This window comes from Prorops nasuta, unplaced genomic scaffold (assembly GCF_024137725.1).
Source record: "Prorops nasuta isolate Cenicafe-Biocafe unplaced genomic scaffold, Cenicafe_Pnas_1.2 PNAS00030, whole genome shotgun sequence".
Lineage (NCBI taxonomy): Eukaryota > Metazoa > Arthropoda > Insecta > Hymenoptera > Bethylidae > Prorops > Prorops nasuta.
The window spans coordinates 2,155,169-2,170,064 of record NW_027116827.1 but is presented as its reverse complement, the minus strand read 5'-3'; the positions used below and the strand labels follow the sequence as shown (position 1 = coordinate 2,170,064).

The 14,896-nt window shown below is 37.5% G+C and overlaps 1 protein-coding gene and 1 non-coding gene across 3 annotated transcripts in view; both read left to right on the top strand.

Moving 5' to 3' along the window:
• The window catches only part of LOC136782850 (uncharacterized), a 199,166-nt gene extending 191,025 nt beyond the window's left edge, over window positions 1–8,141 (top strand). For both annotated transcript variants that reach the window (XM_066742547.1, XM_066742548.1), the window contains one exon: window positions 2,115–8,141. In XM_066742547.1, the coding sequence (XP_066598644.1) occupies window positions 2,115–2,287 (173 nt within the window). In that variant the 3' untranslated portion in view covers window positions 2,288–8,141. The remainder of the gene's footprint in view (window positions 1–2,114) is intronic.
• A 6,640-nt stretch (window positions 8,142–14,781) lies between these two features.
• Window positions 14,782–14,855, top strand: TRNAN-GUU (transfer RNA asparagine (anticodon GUU)). The gene has a single exon. It is a non-coding gene; the product is annotated as a tRNA-Asn (tRNA).
• Window positions 14,856–14,896: the final 41 nt, after the last annotated feature.

Here is a 14,896-nt window from a genome sequence, read left to right as displayed (position 1 = left end):
TTAAATTATTACGATGCGACGCGACGCGGAAGTTTAAAAATTACACTGTACGACGCGAAAGTTTACAAAATGTCACTACGGAAAACGGGTTTAAAATTTTCACTCCGTGACGCGGATGACTGAACGCGCACTTACACCCCAAAGTGAGGTCGCCCACTGTAACACAAACAAAAGAATTTTATGTTATTAAATGAAATGTTTTGGATCGACTTTTGGAGTTTCTTATAGTTTTGAAAGAAAAATAATGTTACTTACAGGCTATGAGAGTCCTTGAGGCTGTTGCCTTTGGCCGCTGCATGCTACAAAACACTGCACATCACTCGCGCCGCGCACTGTCTTTATTTACGAATTTCTTTGAATTTTTCGGCAAATTCCTACAAGCGTAAATACTTTTATTTAAATCACACCATGCATTTCATTGCTATATCAATTTAATTAAACCCGCACTCAGAAAACTATCCTCATTCAATGAACAATTTTTTTGTTACAACAATAGAAAAATTTCGTTAGTATAACAAATAAAATCATTCATATAATAACGAATAGTTCATTACGTACTAAACTATTCGTTGAAAGAATGCATCTATCTGTCACATTAACTCATTTTATTTATTGTTATAAGAAAAATTTTTTTTATTGGTTTAGAAATTTTCTCCATGGGATAAAATTAAACGAATATAATAATTAAACTGCACTTGTGTGATTAAAATGAAGTATTTATTTATTTTTAATCGCGATTATTTAATGGGTTGTCGGCGATAACGACGAAAGAAAAAACCGGCGCGCGCGATTCACCGACAACCACCACGTGCAGATTCGGAAACTGAACTGTCAATTTTGACAAGCAACGTGCTCATCCAAAAGTAACGTAATCGAATCTGATTGGTTGGATCTTTGGACTACGCTAATCAGGTGCGATTGCTGAGCGAGCTGCGTAATGCACACTTCCGGTTTGGAAGATTTTAAAACTATAGCCATTTTCGATTTAAAATGGCGATTGCTGATTAATTTTTTGACCCCTTGTTAAATAGAGCTGTTAATAGGGCGCATCACCGAAAAGATGCAAAGACTTGAAAATTAATCTACAATTAACGCCGTGTGATTGCCCAGAATTTTCCACTTAATAGGTGCTTTTGTGGATTCCCTTAAAAATAGATAGAAACTAAATTTCATATATATACACCACTAGAGAATCAAGAATTTAAGACATTAGGAAGTAAAATTAATAATAGGCGTAGTTGCGCTGTGTGTGCGCGTGTAAGGTAATACGGAACGATAGGTATATGCATGCGGATAACTTGGATTCTTAATTATATTTTAATTAAAACTTGAATTTATTGATAAAAATATATTAGGTAAAACATTTTAATAGTCTTAAGCAAATTTTTTAAAAACTACACGAAATGCGGAAAACAGTTTTCAAAAAAAGGTTGTTAAAATTAAAGGACTTATAAGACGATACCCTTGGTTTAACCTTGAAAGAATATTTAAAAGCTATACGAAGGTCGCCTTCAATTTTTTAAACGGAATACCTTATATATTTTTCTATAATTTTATAGTACATCTTAAGATTTGTCCAAAACCCTATAATAATTTATTTAATCGAATCGCTTACGAGGTATTTCGATTTGAAACTATACGTAGTTAAGCAACTAAGCATTCGTGTGTATCGATGTTGCGCACACTACTTCAATTAACCCACATTTTTATAGATTTTCAAATTGAAATATTTAGTGTGAGCAATTAGACAAAATGATAAATGAATATAATGTTTAGTAAAATCGTTAAGATCAACTACAAAAATAGATAAAAATAAGCAGGATATTCCATGTAGAAAACTCAAGGTGACCTCAATCTAGCTTTCAAATGACATTTGACAGTGGAACAAAGGATACCATCATATGATTTCTTGGAGGTAAAAGAGCCTTGGCTTGAAGCATTCCTTCAGATTTTGTATACTTTCGAGATATTTACCAGGTGCAATGAACATAGCTCACTCTCTGTATTACGATAAACCGTCAGTGAAATAGAGAAAAATCTATCTATCGCGTTTGCAGTTGTAATTTTTTCTTCGAAATTGCGAAATAGAAGATTAACGTTGATTTTTGTTTTAGGCGAGAAGCCGTACCAATGTACATGGGAAGGATGCACGTGGAAATTCGCACGTTCGGACGAGCTTACGCGGCATTTTCGCAAGCACACCGGGCAAAAACCGTTCAAGTGCCATCTTTGCCAGAGATCGTTCTCTCGAAGCGATCACCTGTCGCTCCACATGAAGAGGCACTGATCGATAGAGGGGGTCGTCGAGCGAATGGAAAAGCTGCAATAAAACAAAAGTATCAACGTCTGGATACAGGGTGTAGAATGCCTCCGTTCCACTGATCCTAGCGAGACGACGATTATTTTACATTCGGGACCTGAAGAGCTTTGCCGGCTCGTCCCCTTCAGGCGACGGGCAAGCGCGAGGCAGAAACTAGGGGAAAAAAAAAGGTTGAAACAAATCGTTCATTAGGTTTAGAGCTTCTATCTTTTTGGCTCTTAAGTACACACCTCTTTCTATTGCGCTCCATCGATCTGGGAACCTGCCAATCTTGCATTCTTCGAAACTTTCTTCTTTTGCGATTCTTCGGCAATAAATGTTCAGCCAACAGCGTTAAAACGTAATAATAATAATGCGTTCGAAATATGAACAATCGATTCGAGCGAAAAGATTGGAAAATTCGTTGATGCGACACTCCTCTATTTAATTTACTTTCCTTTAAGTTTTATATATATTTCTTTATTAATCGTATCGATTGTTTTTTCTTTAGCGACCAATTTGTTGTTTGTACGATTTGTTGTTTTCTTCTCTTATATTCGTCCTTTTAGTTTACGCTCGTTGAAGGCGCGAGGAGTAAAATTTATTAATTCGTTGATTGTTATCGATAAGAATGCGATGAATCGTCCTAGGCCCTTTGCCAAAGGGAAGGTACGAAAGAAGCAATTGTCGCTGCAGGTTCAGCAGAAAAGATTGATAATGGAAGAGTGTTATTTACGTTTCGATTTTTTGTCGACTCTTTTATTTTTTACGTTTTAATAAGGCCAGCTCAACTAGTCTAGAGCACCATTTATCTATTGTCTATTGTGAAGAATAGAGCCAGTAAAAGTAACGATAATTAAGAATTTAAATCGATAGATTGATATATAAATAAATAAATAAAACTATATATATATATATATAAATGAATATACATATTTCGTTTTAATAAGGAAAATATCGAACTCCGACAGAACGGAGCTTGGGACTTAGCATGCTCAGTTAATTAAATACATTCGTGATCGTGAAACAATTTGCAAAGCATTAATAACGGTTTATTCGATGTGCACAAAGAATTTCGCGTTTAAACACGGACAATCATGGACAAAATTGGACTCATTCTAAAAGCCAGTATTACAAGTGCATTAAGCAATATACTATACTATATCATCATTAGAATTTATCGTCGCAAAACAACCAATTATTCTCAATAACGTTGAATTTAATGCCAAGCGAGTGATCGAAAACGTTTTGCGAAGAATTTCTAGTGGACTTTCCAGTTTCTAGAATAGAAGGTGCCAAAATAGAAGGTGCGAGGCGTAAGCGTCTTTTTAAATACTAAAAAAAGCAATATCTGTATTATGTACATATACCGTATAAAGACGCATATATATATATATGTTGGTATTTACAGGGGCGAAAAGCACATGGAAAAAGACGGATGCTAAAAAGCAAAGCATCGCTGTGAAAAAGCGATTGTATAATAATTGAGCCGTATATTATACTATTTACACGTTTTATCGTTGTAAATGAGGCTTTGTGCGCATTTTATTTTGGCATCTACAAATCGGACGGTTAGCTCAAGGTATTCGTATATAGGCAATTTGTACAGCCATAGAGCTGCAAATACAATGTTTAAGTGATAAATAGAAAGGAATATATTTGTACTTCGCAATTTCGTAGCTGTATATAAAATCATATCAATGTTTGCTCGATCGAAAATATGGTATCTAGGTAGAATTTATTCGCAGTCTGTTAATTTAATTGGTTCGACGATTCGTGGCTGTAAGTCATCAATAATTCATGCGCGTCGCGCGACAGACGGATATTTCCGATTTTCAAAGGATCGATCGAGTCGAGTAGGGTCTTAAAATTGCACGATGTACGAGGGAAACACTGTAAATATACGTGGAAGCCTTGAGGGATGCAACTGTACTCGTTTTTACTCAATTTTTGCCACTGCATAAGTAATATATGAGTTAAAATTATCGTTGAAACTTTTTTTGAAACAAAATGCCAGTATATACGTTAGAGCCAGTTAAAGAGAGAGAATGTACGCGCTTGTGTGTGTGTGTGTGTGTAGTGCGCGCGCACGAGAGACAGAGAAAGTAGAGTCTCTCGAGAGTTGTAAGATTAACGAGGGCAGTTGATAAATTAACATTGTTATGTGTTATATTTTGATAGGGATTAGTGCCTTCTAATGTTAAGGAAGAGAACGCTGCGTTTAGGCCTTAAGAGTATACTGCTAGTGCCTTAAGTCACGCGAATCTTCGTGCTTGTACACCTTTCATAATCCGATCCTTCGAATCCTCGCCCGGAGGACGAGTGAAATCACGTACGTGCTTTATCATCTCCATAAAGCGGCCGTCGCAAATTGGACTCGAATTTAACCTCCATCGCACGACACCGATTCACCCGAATCCTGTCCTTTTCCCACCGATCCTTCAATCGCGAAAAGGCCCTCGGGCGTCCACAGATCCTTAAGAATCTCGCGCGCCAACTTTACCGAAACTCTCTCACCACCCGCGAACACTTCGCTTCCCACTCCGACCCAACCTTTAATTATCAATTTATCACAGTACAAATAAGACGGTAATTTTCATACCTTGCTTACCATCTTGTCCTCTACCCCTCCACCCCTCCTCCCTCCTCTATCACCCTTTTCGGAAAGGTTAAACGACACCTGTAATCTGGAAAATCGTTTACCCACAATTTTACCACTTGATCGCGCAAAATAGTATGATTTCTTCGGTAATAGCTTCAGTATTTACACGCTAATGAAACGAGTGCTCGGTTTGACTGTTCGCACGCCATAAACGCGCGAGGATCGTTCCAAGGCTTCTTCTTCTCCTTGCTTTCGCGCGTCGAGCTAGTTTCAGAGACTGTCCAGAGTGTTAATAATGATTTTTGCCCATTTAGCGAAATCCAATCCGCCGGTGGACGGACGGCCATTTTAGGATCTTGATAACCGATAACGCTGTATCATCGTGGCGGGGAATTTCTCGGGAGTAGGAGAACGTGTCAGTGATCCGTGGTGCACCGTGAGCGATGAGAAATCTTTCCGAACGTCATGTCGACACCATCTTTGATCATTATCATTTTTTCTTACCGTCCATGATGGCGGGTCGTGCACTCGTCTTCACCGAAACTTTGAATAATCGTCATTGACGATTCCCTCGTTATTCCTGTCCTGCCTCATCATCCTAGTTCCCTTACTCATTTCGCACTTCCGTCAAAATAAGACTAAATTAGAATAAAATAAACATTCCTGGTGATTATTCCTTATAAAAGAGTATAGTGAAATGTGCTTCACACGATTGATAAATAATATATTGGGTAAAAAAGTCATTTTACTTTAAGACAATTAAACCTCTCGAATATACTTGTGAAATATATAATTTCCCTGTAGGTTTCGAAGATCGAAAGCCCGAGATACGTTGTGTGGTTTTTTGTCAAACTTAGTATGATTTGTGAATAATTTAATTGGAGAAGCGTTAAAAGGACTTTTCTACTCGGTATGGTTTCGTCGTCAGAGAAGGTCGTTTAATTTGTGAGAGATTCTTTCCCGTACATTCCATTCTCGAAGCGTGATTTCATTGTGTGCGTGTGTGCGCGTGTGTGTTTTCAAAGTACTTTCGAGGACGACCGTTTGACAAGAAATTCCTGTATCGTTAGAAGATCGCCCTAATTTGCTTATGTGGAGCGTATACGTGCCACGTATACCATATCATCGACCATTTCTCATGGTAATGCAATTCTATTCAGATCTCCCAAGATGGCGGGGCGTGAATGAGAGGAAAATTAGGCAAACCAGGCTATGGTAGGATGCGAACGAATTTCGTCAAAGACTCCACCTATGGAACGAAAATTAGCATTTCAAGTGCCTTAACAAACATTAGTTGGCAGAAAATCAATCCACCTTGCGAAATTTTTACCGCTTCTCACCGGCGTCTTCGCTCGGTGCAAGAGAAACCCGGCTTATCTCCCCTTCTGTACAAAGGACTCTAGAAACACTCCAGAAATTCATCGCTCGCGACGTTTCCTTCGGTCCGAATTATCGTTTGTACATAGGAATCATTTTTCACGGAATATTATATGAGAAAGCGAGCTTACGAAACGTTCTCGCGCGAGGATCCGCTCGGTCGGGTTGTTCCCCCAGAGCGGAAGGGAGAAAATCCTTTCGTGATAAGAGGAACGCGTAGAGTCCGTATCGAAAGCGTAATTTAGAACTGTGTCGAACACTGGGTGCTCAAACATTTTTGGTGCTCTCGCAACCTTTCTCTCGTATAGGGGTCACGTGTAATCGTAAACTAGCTGTTGGAAGGATTTTCACGAAGAGAACTCCGTTCGTCGTTCCATCGAGATCTGCCAAAATAGCGAAAGGCTGAAGATTGAATAGCGAATTGGACAAATGGAACTACTAGCCTACGTAATAAGTTGATAGTAGAGAGCAATTACTATTTGTAAATATATACGTATATATTATGTAATAAAAAGTGGAGCGTTTATATATATAAATAGCTATCGTATAATGACAATTAGCTGACTAGCCTACTGTAATTCTTTTGAATAATATAATCAATGGGGGCCAGTAATTTTCTCTCGGATCTCGCACGGATTTATATACTATGTGGCGCGCACAGCGTTAACCTTCTTTTCCAAATTTCGTACGTCTCCCGATACTCGAGCTCGCAGGAAAACGCTTGCAAAATAATTTTATTCGTCAAATGCAGCTTACCATGGTTATACTGCGTAAATCAACTTGGAGGATTACCTTGGGTAATGAAACAAGTATTATTAATATCGAAATTTGACAGAAAGGGAACGCGGTACTTGCGCCACAAACTATTACTGTTTAAGAATAAAGCTGCATGTTGCATAGTAACGTAGATCGATAATATATTACGACTCATTGTATAAACGAGGCATTATTTTAACTTTATTATTAATATATATATATATATGCATATACTTTCTGCTGTTCCGCCACGTCGCTTGAAAACGTTTGCCACATTATATCACGCATCTCGATAGAGGAAATTTGTTGGTGCATTAATTGAAAGAAATAATATTAACATTATTATTATCATATTACTGCTATTACTATCATTATTATTAATTTTATCATCATTAGCATTATTCTCTCATTATTATTGATATTATTATATAAATATATAGATTTATTGTAAATGTGGTTGTAATAATCTTATTATTGTTATATCGATATCGATGTCCTTGATTTGGTTAACTTATTTATTGCAATGAAAGAAACACGAAGAATGTATAATTATTGTATTCTATGGAAAAAAAATAGTGAAATATTATATTATAACGCATGAAATTATAAATATATTTATATACATAAAGCGCTTGCGTCGAAAAAATGTCGTTTTTTACGAGAAAGAGAGAGAGAGAGAGAGAGAGAGAGAGTGAGAGTGAGAGCGAAAAATAACTAGATTTCCGATGATATTATGGGATATCTGATGAACGCGTGTATAAAATATTGGCCTGGTATTCCTAGTATGGAAAAGTCTGGGACCTTGTATCATAAGATCCATGTTTGTTGCTTCGGCAGTTGACAAGCTATTTCTTCAAAGGAGAAGAATGAATTTGTTCAATTGCCGTGTAATGTTTGTGTGCACTCGACCGTGCAGCAGATGCGCCAAGCGCAGTCTCACACCCAGCATTGCACTTTTAGATAATATTATATTATTATCGAAACGTTGGTTACATATTTTAGATAATGCTATTATCATTATCATTATTATGATTATTATTATAATTGCTACTATTACTATTATTATTGTATTTGGCAGGGTTACGACATTAAAAAATCGGAAAAATATTTACACTGTCTTGTCTCTATTCTTTCTGATCATTCGACCTTCTCCCACCATTTCTTCTTTCATGCTGAATCACAGTTAAGGCGTGTCACCTGTCTACGGTTTCTTCTCTTTCTCTTTATATATATCTATATATATATGCCCGACCCGTTTTCCATCGAAAAATATTCAGCATATAATATTGGAGTCATACTATACGAATCTCGTGGCGCCAGGGGCTACGTTTATCAGAATGCGATAGGCAAATACTCTTGGGTCGATCGCAGCTGATAGATAAAAATCCAAGTCAAGGCCGCCAGGAGCCAGGAATCGTTCTCCGTTAGTGTCGTTACGCTACGGGAAGGTCTTGGCTGCTTCACTTGGCTTTCCTTCGTCCGGATCACCTTGAGACATCGTCAGTCAGTCAGTCAGTCACAGGATCTGCGAGCATCTGCATCCTCGTTAAAGTCTTCGGACTTGAACGCTCGCCTCATCGATCAATGAATAAACGATCCAGCACCACGACCACAATGCGATCATTAAGCCATTTTCGCAACATCTGCTCAACCAACCTATAACGTATTTGTCCACTTTGGCAACATTCTTTAATTTTTCCACGAATCTCGCTCCTCCACCTACGAACCATCTCCGCACTACTCGGACAACACCATTATCTCTATTATACTTCCGAGATTGTAACACGTAAACATTGATCGGATGATCCATTCGCTTTAACGTTTCACTCGTTGATCGATCAACCATCTCTCAATAATAGCTTTAGTCACGTTATACATATAGATATATATACTAGGAGAAGTACAGTAATTAATTAAATACTCTATTGATATTAAAAATCAGTGAAAAAAATCGTCCTGTGTCGCAGAAATTTTGATTTTGAAAGGAATGAGGGTGACCGTTGGATTGTAAGATGAGAAAAAATGTTTGTTTACGTAGAACGGAGCATTTGTCAGCGCAGTCAATGCTATTGATAGTACGCGTAGTAAAACGTAGTGGTAGGGTCCTGTTTTACCAGTTCTCCGAGGGACGTCAGGCCTACGACTTGTCGTAGCTGCTTGTCTCTTCGGTCTTGACAAAAACAACACACCTACTTAGGCACACACAGAAAGCCTCTTATGGGATCATTCGTATTAAGAAACTCGCAGGCAGGCGTTCCAATCGCCGCTTGGCTCGGATCCACGCGTATTTTACGTCAACGACGATCGATGGCTCCTTTATCTATTAGACACGAACCTACTAAATTAGATGTCTATACGAACTCTTGCCAAAATACTGGAACGTTCGCCCCTCCCTCACCATCCCTCTACCCTCTATAGCTTACCTCTTATCCTCAATTTTTCTTTCTTCATATTTCTTTTTACATCTATATAAATTATTCGTCAAAGAGAGCCCTCCATTGCAAGAAAAACCTGGTTTTTTTCATATTCTTCAACATCCAATTTCGGGACTCTGCATACTCTACCTTTCCAGCTTTCGAGCAAAGACAGTTATTCTCGGAATGTTCGAAATAATATTGATATCCGATCGCTAAATCGGTATCTCTTTATGATTTTAGTAGTTTTTTCTTGAACCCAGCCATTTTGTACGAAGAATATGAGAAGCGGAAAAATTATAAAAATAGAAATTAAGAGAATGGAAAGTTTGTCTGATCTATATAGGTAAGGTGTACATGAAAGAATTAGGGTATAGAGAATTGATGGGAATATTTGTAGCTGTTAAGTCGGGGTCTCTTCAATGGTATTGCGTCTCCATAATTGAATTTACAAGGGAGTCGCGGTTGGATGGGCCTGTCTGGGTAGTCACGTGGCATTCCCATCACGCCAGGCCCCGTCATGGCCCATCAAGACCGACCAACCTCAAACGTACTTGGCAAAACAGCCTCGCCTTCCATCACCGCGGATACCCGACTATTTTATTGGTAGTAATCGTAGCATAACTTCGTAATATAGGTACGGGGCCGACGTGCGAACGTCTGTGAGAAAGCAAAGGAGTTTCCAATGCATTATACCTATATCGCCTTCTCTTCCCCTGCAATTCCCTAGCGCCACACGGCGCTAAACGATTAAAAAACACTTAATTGCTATCTTATCCTTGCCATAATAGCACCGGGCACTATAATTATTACGCAATAACCAACATTTTATTATTCAACATTAACTCCCCACTAATGAAGATGAAGCTGATCCAAGGAAAATAAAGCTTATTGATAAGATGAGAGAGAGAGAGAGAGAGAGAGAGAGAGAGAGAGAAAAGGGGGAGGAAAAAGGGAAGAAAATATATAAATATTAATAGTATATCGTTCTTAGCATTCCATCCATTCTACAGGAAGTATCGAAGCACATAAGAAAGACAATAATCCACGAGGGATTACAAATTCATCTTTTTTTCCCCCGGAAACATTTTACTGGAGAAATTCAGCATGCAGGAATGCTTCGTTCGTGACGTATCTATGCATCAGATTGGAGATAGGAGGCACTGCGCTGGAAGCAGATTTATCGTAGATGACAACCGGCAATGAAATCTCAAATAGCACGAACAAACAGAACCGCGCGTACCGGTAAGGACAAAATATCCCATCTTTCAGAAGGAATTATTTTTATACCATTCGAATCTTTCGACTTTATTTCTTTTTGTTTTTCAGAAGATATCGACAATCAAAATTTAACCGGGATAAATAACTCGGTGCATTTATGAGTCAGCGCACGGTGCGAACGCGACTTTAATGGTTTGATAAATTGGAAAAAGCTTGTAACTAGCGAGAATCGCACTCGTGCATTATCGGTGCCATTCATTTTATTGCCCTGCAGCGGTATACCGTCGCTAATAAAATCCACTCATATCTGCTATAGAATTTTCCGCTTCGAGTCAATATTCCTAAACTGGAGTTTTCAACCTATAGGAAAAGCCACGGCTTCGTAAAGAATAACCTAAAATTGATAGTTTAAATATAGTATAGGGTCGATATTTAAAGTGAACTATTAAAAATAACCTAATATATCGTGATATAACCTGAGACACCGAGTAACCATTCTTTCAGATGCTAAATTTTCAATGGTTTGAAATTATTAACAAGAAGCTGAAGTGCATTAGTTTAGCATTATTAACTGACTCATATTTTCACCTTGTTTCGATTCTGAAATCGCATATTGTAATACGTAATGGCCCATATCGCATTGTATAAAAAAATGAATCGTTAGAAAATTTATGATAATATATTAATGCCATGCACACACACACTGAATATTTCAATTGGATATGAAGAATCTCTTTTTCTTTCTCATTTCCTAATGAAATTATTTCTTCAATTTTCCAACAACGCATTGATAAGTCTAACCACTTGTGTGGAGTACGCTCGTACGAGGGCCTGCTGTTATAAAGCGCTGATTACGCATCCCCGTTATGTAAACCGAAACTATCAATAGCAAGCAAGGCAAACCATGAAATGATATTAAACGCTAATTTACACTCAAGCATGAAGAGGAATCGTTACATTTTCGGCATAATTTATGTTTTGTTTAAAATATCGATAAAGATATACCCCACAAAAAACCAAGCTTTGCCTTTAAAAAAAAGCGACAAGTACATAAATCGTCTAGCGTAAAAAGCTTAGTAAAACAATCCAATTAACACAATTAGTGAAATCCAAATTTTAGGCAAGTATTTATTTCTTTTATTGTACAAAAGTTAATATTTCGAAAGAAAAGAAAGTAACACAAAAAAGATACTTGCCGGACTCATAATGTTCATACCTAAGTCGCTATCTTACAATACAAGCGTTGCTTTTCGTAATTTAAAAATATGGCTATTTTATGCCATTGTATACAATAGGCTCGGCAAGTAATTTTGTTGTGCTACTTTTTTTCGGAATATTAACTTTCGCAACAGTAAAAAAAATAGATACTTGCCTAAAATTTGGATTTCACTCTTTTTTTTAATTCAAATATTTTGTTTTACTATACTATTTATACGCTAGACGATTTATGTACTTGCCGCCTTTTTTACAGGCGAAGCTTGTTTTTTGTGGTATCTTATAACGTTTTGTAATAATATAGGAATTACAACTAAATAATTGTTTTAAATAATTCTATCTAACAAAATATTGTCCAATGTCCTCGTCGTTCCATTATGTAAAATTTCAATTAAAGATATTAATTTATTAATCTATTATAAATAAAATACAAAATATTACAAGGACGAATTCTTATCATAATTACACTTTTAGAGATTTTTATCATAGTATTCACCGACTGTTTGAATTATATTTCCAACATTTTATACCCAAAATTAACTTAAAGCCCTTCGCTTTCAAAAATTTGCTTCTAAATTTACCCCTAAAATCACCTTTTTCTTAGGTGTTACTCGAGAACGTGTCTCTTGATAGTAACTCGATTAAAAATCTTTCGATCCGAGAGTGGCTGTTTAAAAAGAGAGTCATTCAAACCATGTACCATATTATTACAAATATCAATACGGTAGATATCTTTTCAACATAACATAATGCTGTTTAACTTTAATTAATTATTCTTAGCTGGTATACTTATAAGAATCAAAACCAAGCTTATTAATTAGATCTCCAATGTGGCATAACAAATTATATATTCTATGATTATGAGAAATTTCCGATTGCGACAATTAATGGCAAGACCGAATTGATTCACCACAGTAGCCGATGGTGTTACGAATACAAACAAGGCTCTTTATAAACACAGATGAGTTCTGCGTGTTAATTCCTGATACATCTCTTTTGTTTGTGTTGAAATAGTGGCATTTCAAACAAGAAGAAGTGTGTCCTGCAATATGGGGTAGGGGAAGAAACGCAGGCTGAAAACACTGGTGAACGTAATTAACGTGACGCTCGCACTACGTTACGCTATCCAACGTCAGTTTTACGGCAACTAACCAAGGTTGCGTAGAACAAATTCAATTGCACAATGCCTCCGCGGAAATCAGTTCACTTATGGCACGGTTGTTTGCTAGAAAGGTGTATAATGGAACGCCGTGCCTATAAGATTATTACCGCCTTTACCTCAGCCAATTACCTTCGCCGCGATGCAACGAATCAAGGTCTAAAGCTTAGCAAAGACAACATGTTCGGGCTATAAAAGACAATCTTGTTATTCCACCAGAAAATAGGCAAAAAATTAAAACGAGTATGCCCGGGCACGCGCTACCTCGCCACTGCAAACCTCCGACTTGAAAGAAAAATATATCCGTTTTCTAGAGAATATTGCGTGTACTAATCCCTTAATGAAAGACGTCAGACGCGTATACGCTAGCCGAAGACTCATTAATTTCAAAGCGGGCTTTAATGTACTACCATAATTTCTTATGGACTTCGATATTCTTTCTCGCTCCTATCTAATTTGTCAGTAAAAACCTATACGTCCATGATACGTTATCGTTTTATTGGTAGACGGTGAAAGAAATCGTGGCACTTATTTATCTATTTGATGATTCTATCCCAGTGAAAGTAGGACCCGTTGTGCAACTCTCTTGCTACCCCGTTAATGTCTTCCGCCATTAATGTTGTGGCCCCGCTCTCCGGAGATCGGTATCTATCCTTCGCATGATAATTAACTTCTTAACACAATTCTTGGAAGACACTCGTGCATTATCGACGCGCGTAATAACGAGTATCCGTATTATCTATCACGAGATGCTGTGTACTAAATAATCCCCACCTCCCCTTCCCCCTCACTTAAACAACCCTGCACGACTATAAGTCAACATGTCGACTTGTCAATTATGTAAACACAAGAGAGCTTTTGCTTTACGAATGGGAACTCTTGCCTCTCCTCCCTTTATTATCGTCTCGAAGCTAATCTATGCGTAATGTTCAGCAAGTAAACGAAAGATGGCGATTAATTATCTAAAGGGTCAGCTGGAATGAGCGACCGCAGTAAAGATTTGATCGCGCACACACAGTAAGAAGTAACAAGTGGCGTGACGATTCAGTCAGGCTTTATTCCAAGCTGTACAAGCGCCGAGGAAGATATTGGTTGACCACGACGAGCTGCCTATCGCCTCATCTCCGCTCCTAATTAACGCCCAGATCCATTATCGACACCTCTCGCTACTCACCAGCCATCTTCATTTAACCATCAAGCGTATTGCGATGACTTTCATACTTCCTTTCAATATAGCACCTATTCTTCTCTTTAGTTTTACCTAGCAGATTGATGAAAACGTCAATTATTCAAACTTTTTCAGAACAATCATTTTTAACCGCTTTCCTGATAGCACACGATGTTCAGGTGACATCCTCAGCATGTCCGTTTGAACATATGGATATTCTCGGAGCGTTTTAAGAATGTCCTCAGGATATTTGTATTATCGGGGTGCATAGTTTGTATACTTTTTACAGAGTAAGGTATCCGGTAGCTTTTAATCCGAAACTACTATTGTGGAATCAGAAAAAAAACGTAGTTAGAAATATCTGCTTCTCTCAGAAAAATTTCAAATTAGCATGATAATCATTTTACTGAAGTGATACGATAATCTGTTGCGATATATTAGTTTCGCATTTCTAATAAGAGTTGTTTAAGATTACAATTTGTAAAAAGTTCCTATCCTAAATTGACCTTTTAATGAGGGAAAAATATATACTCTGAATCATGAAGATCATTTATGACCTGAAAAATAAGTGCCTCCGTGGCGCAATCGGCTAGCGCGTTCGGCTGTTAACCGAAAGGTTGGTGGTTCGAGCCCACCCGGGGGCGATTTTTTTCCACTTAGTTTTTAATTATAATTAACTACTTGA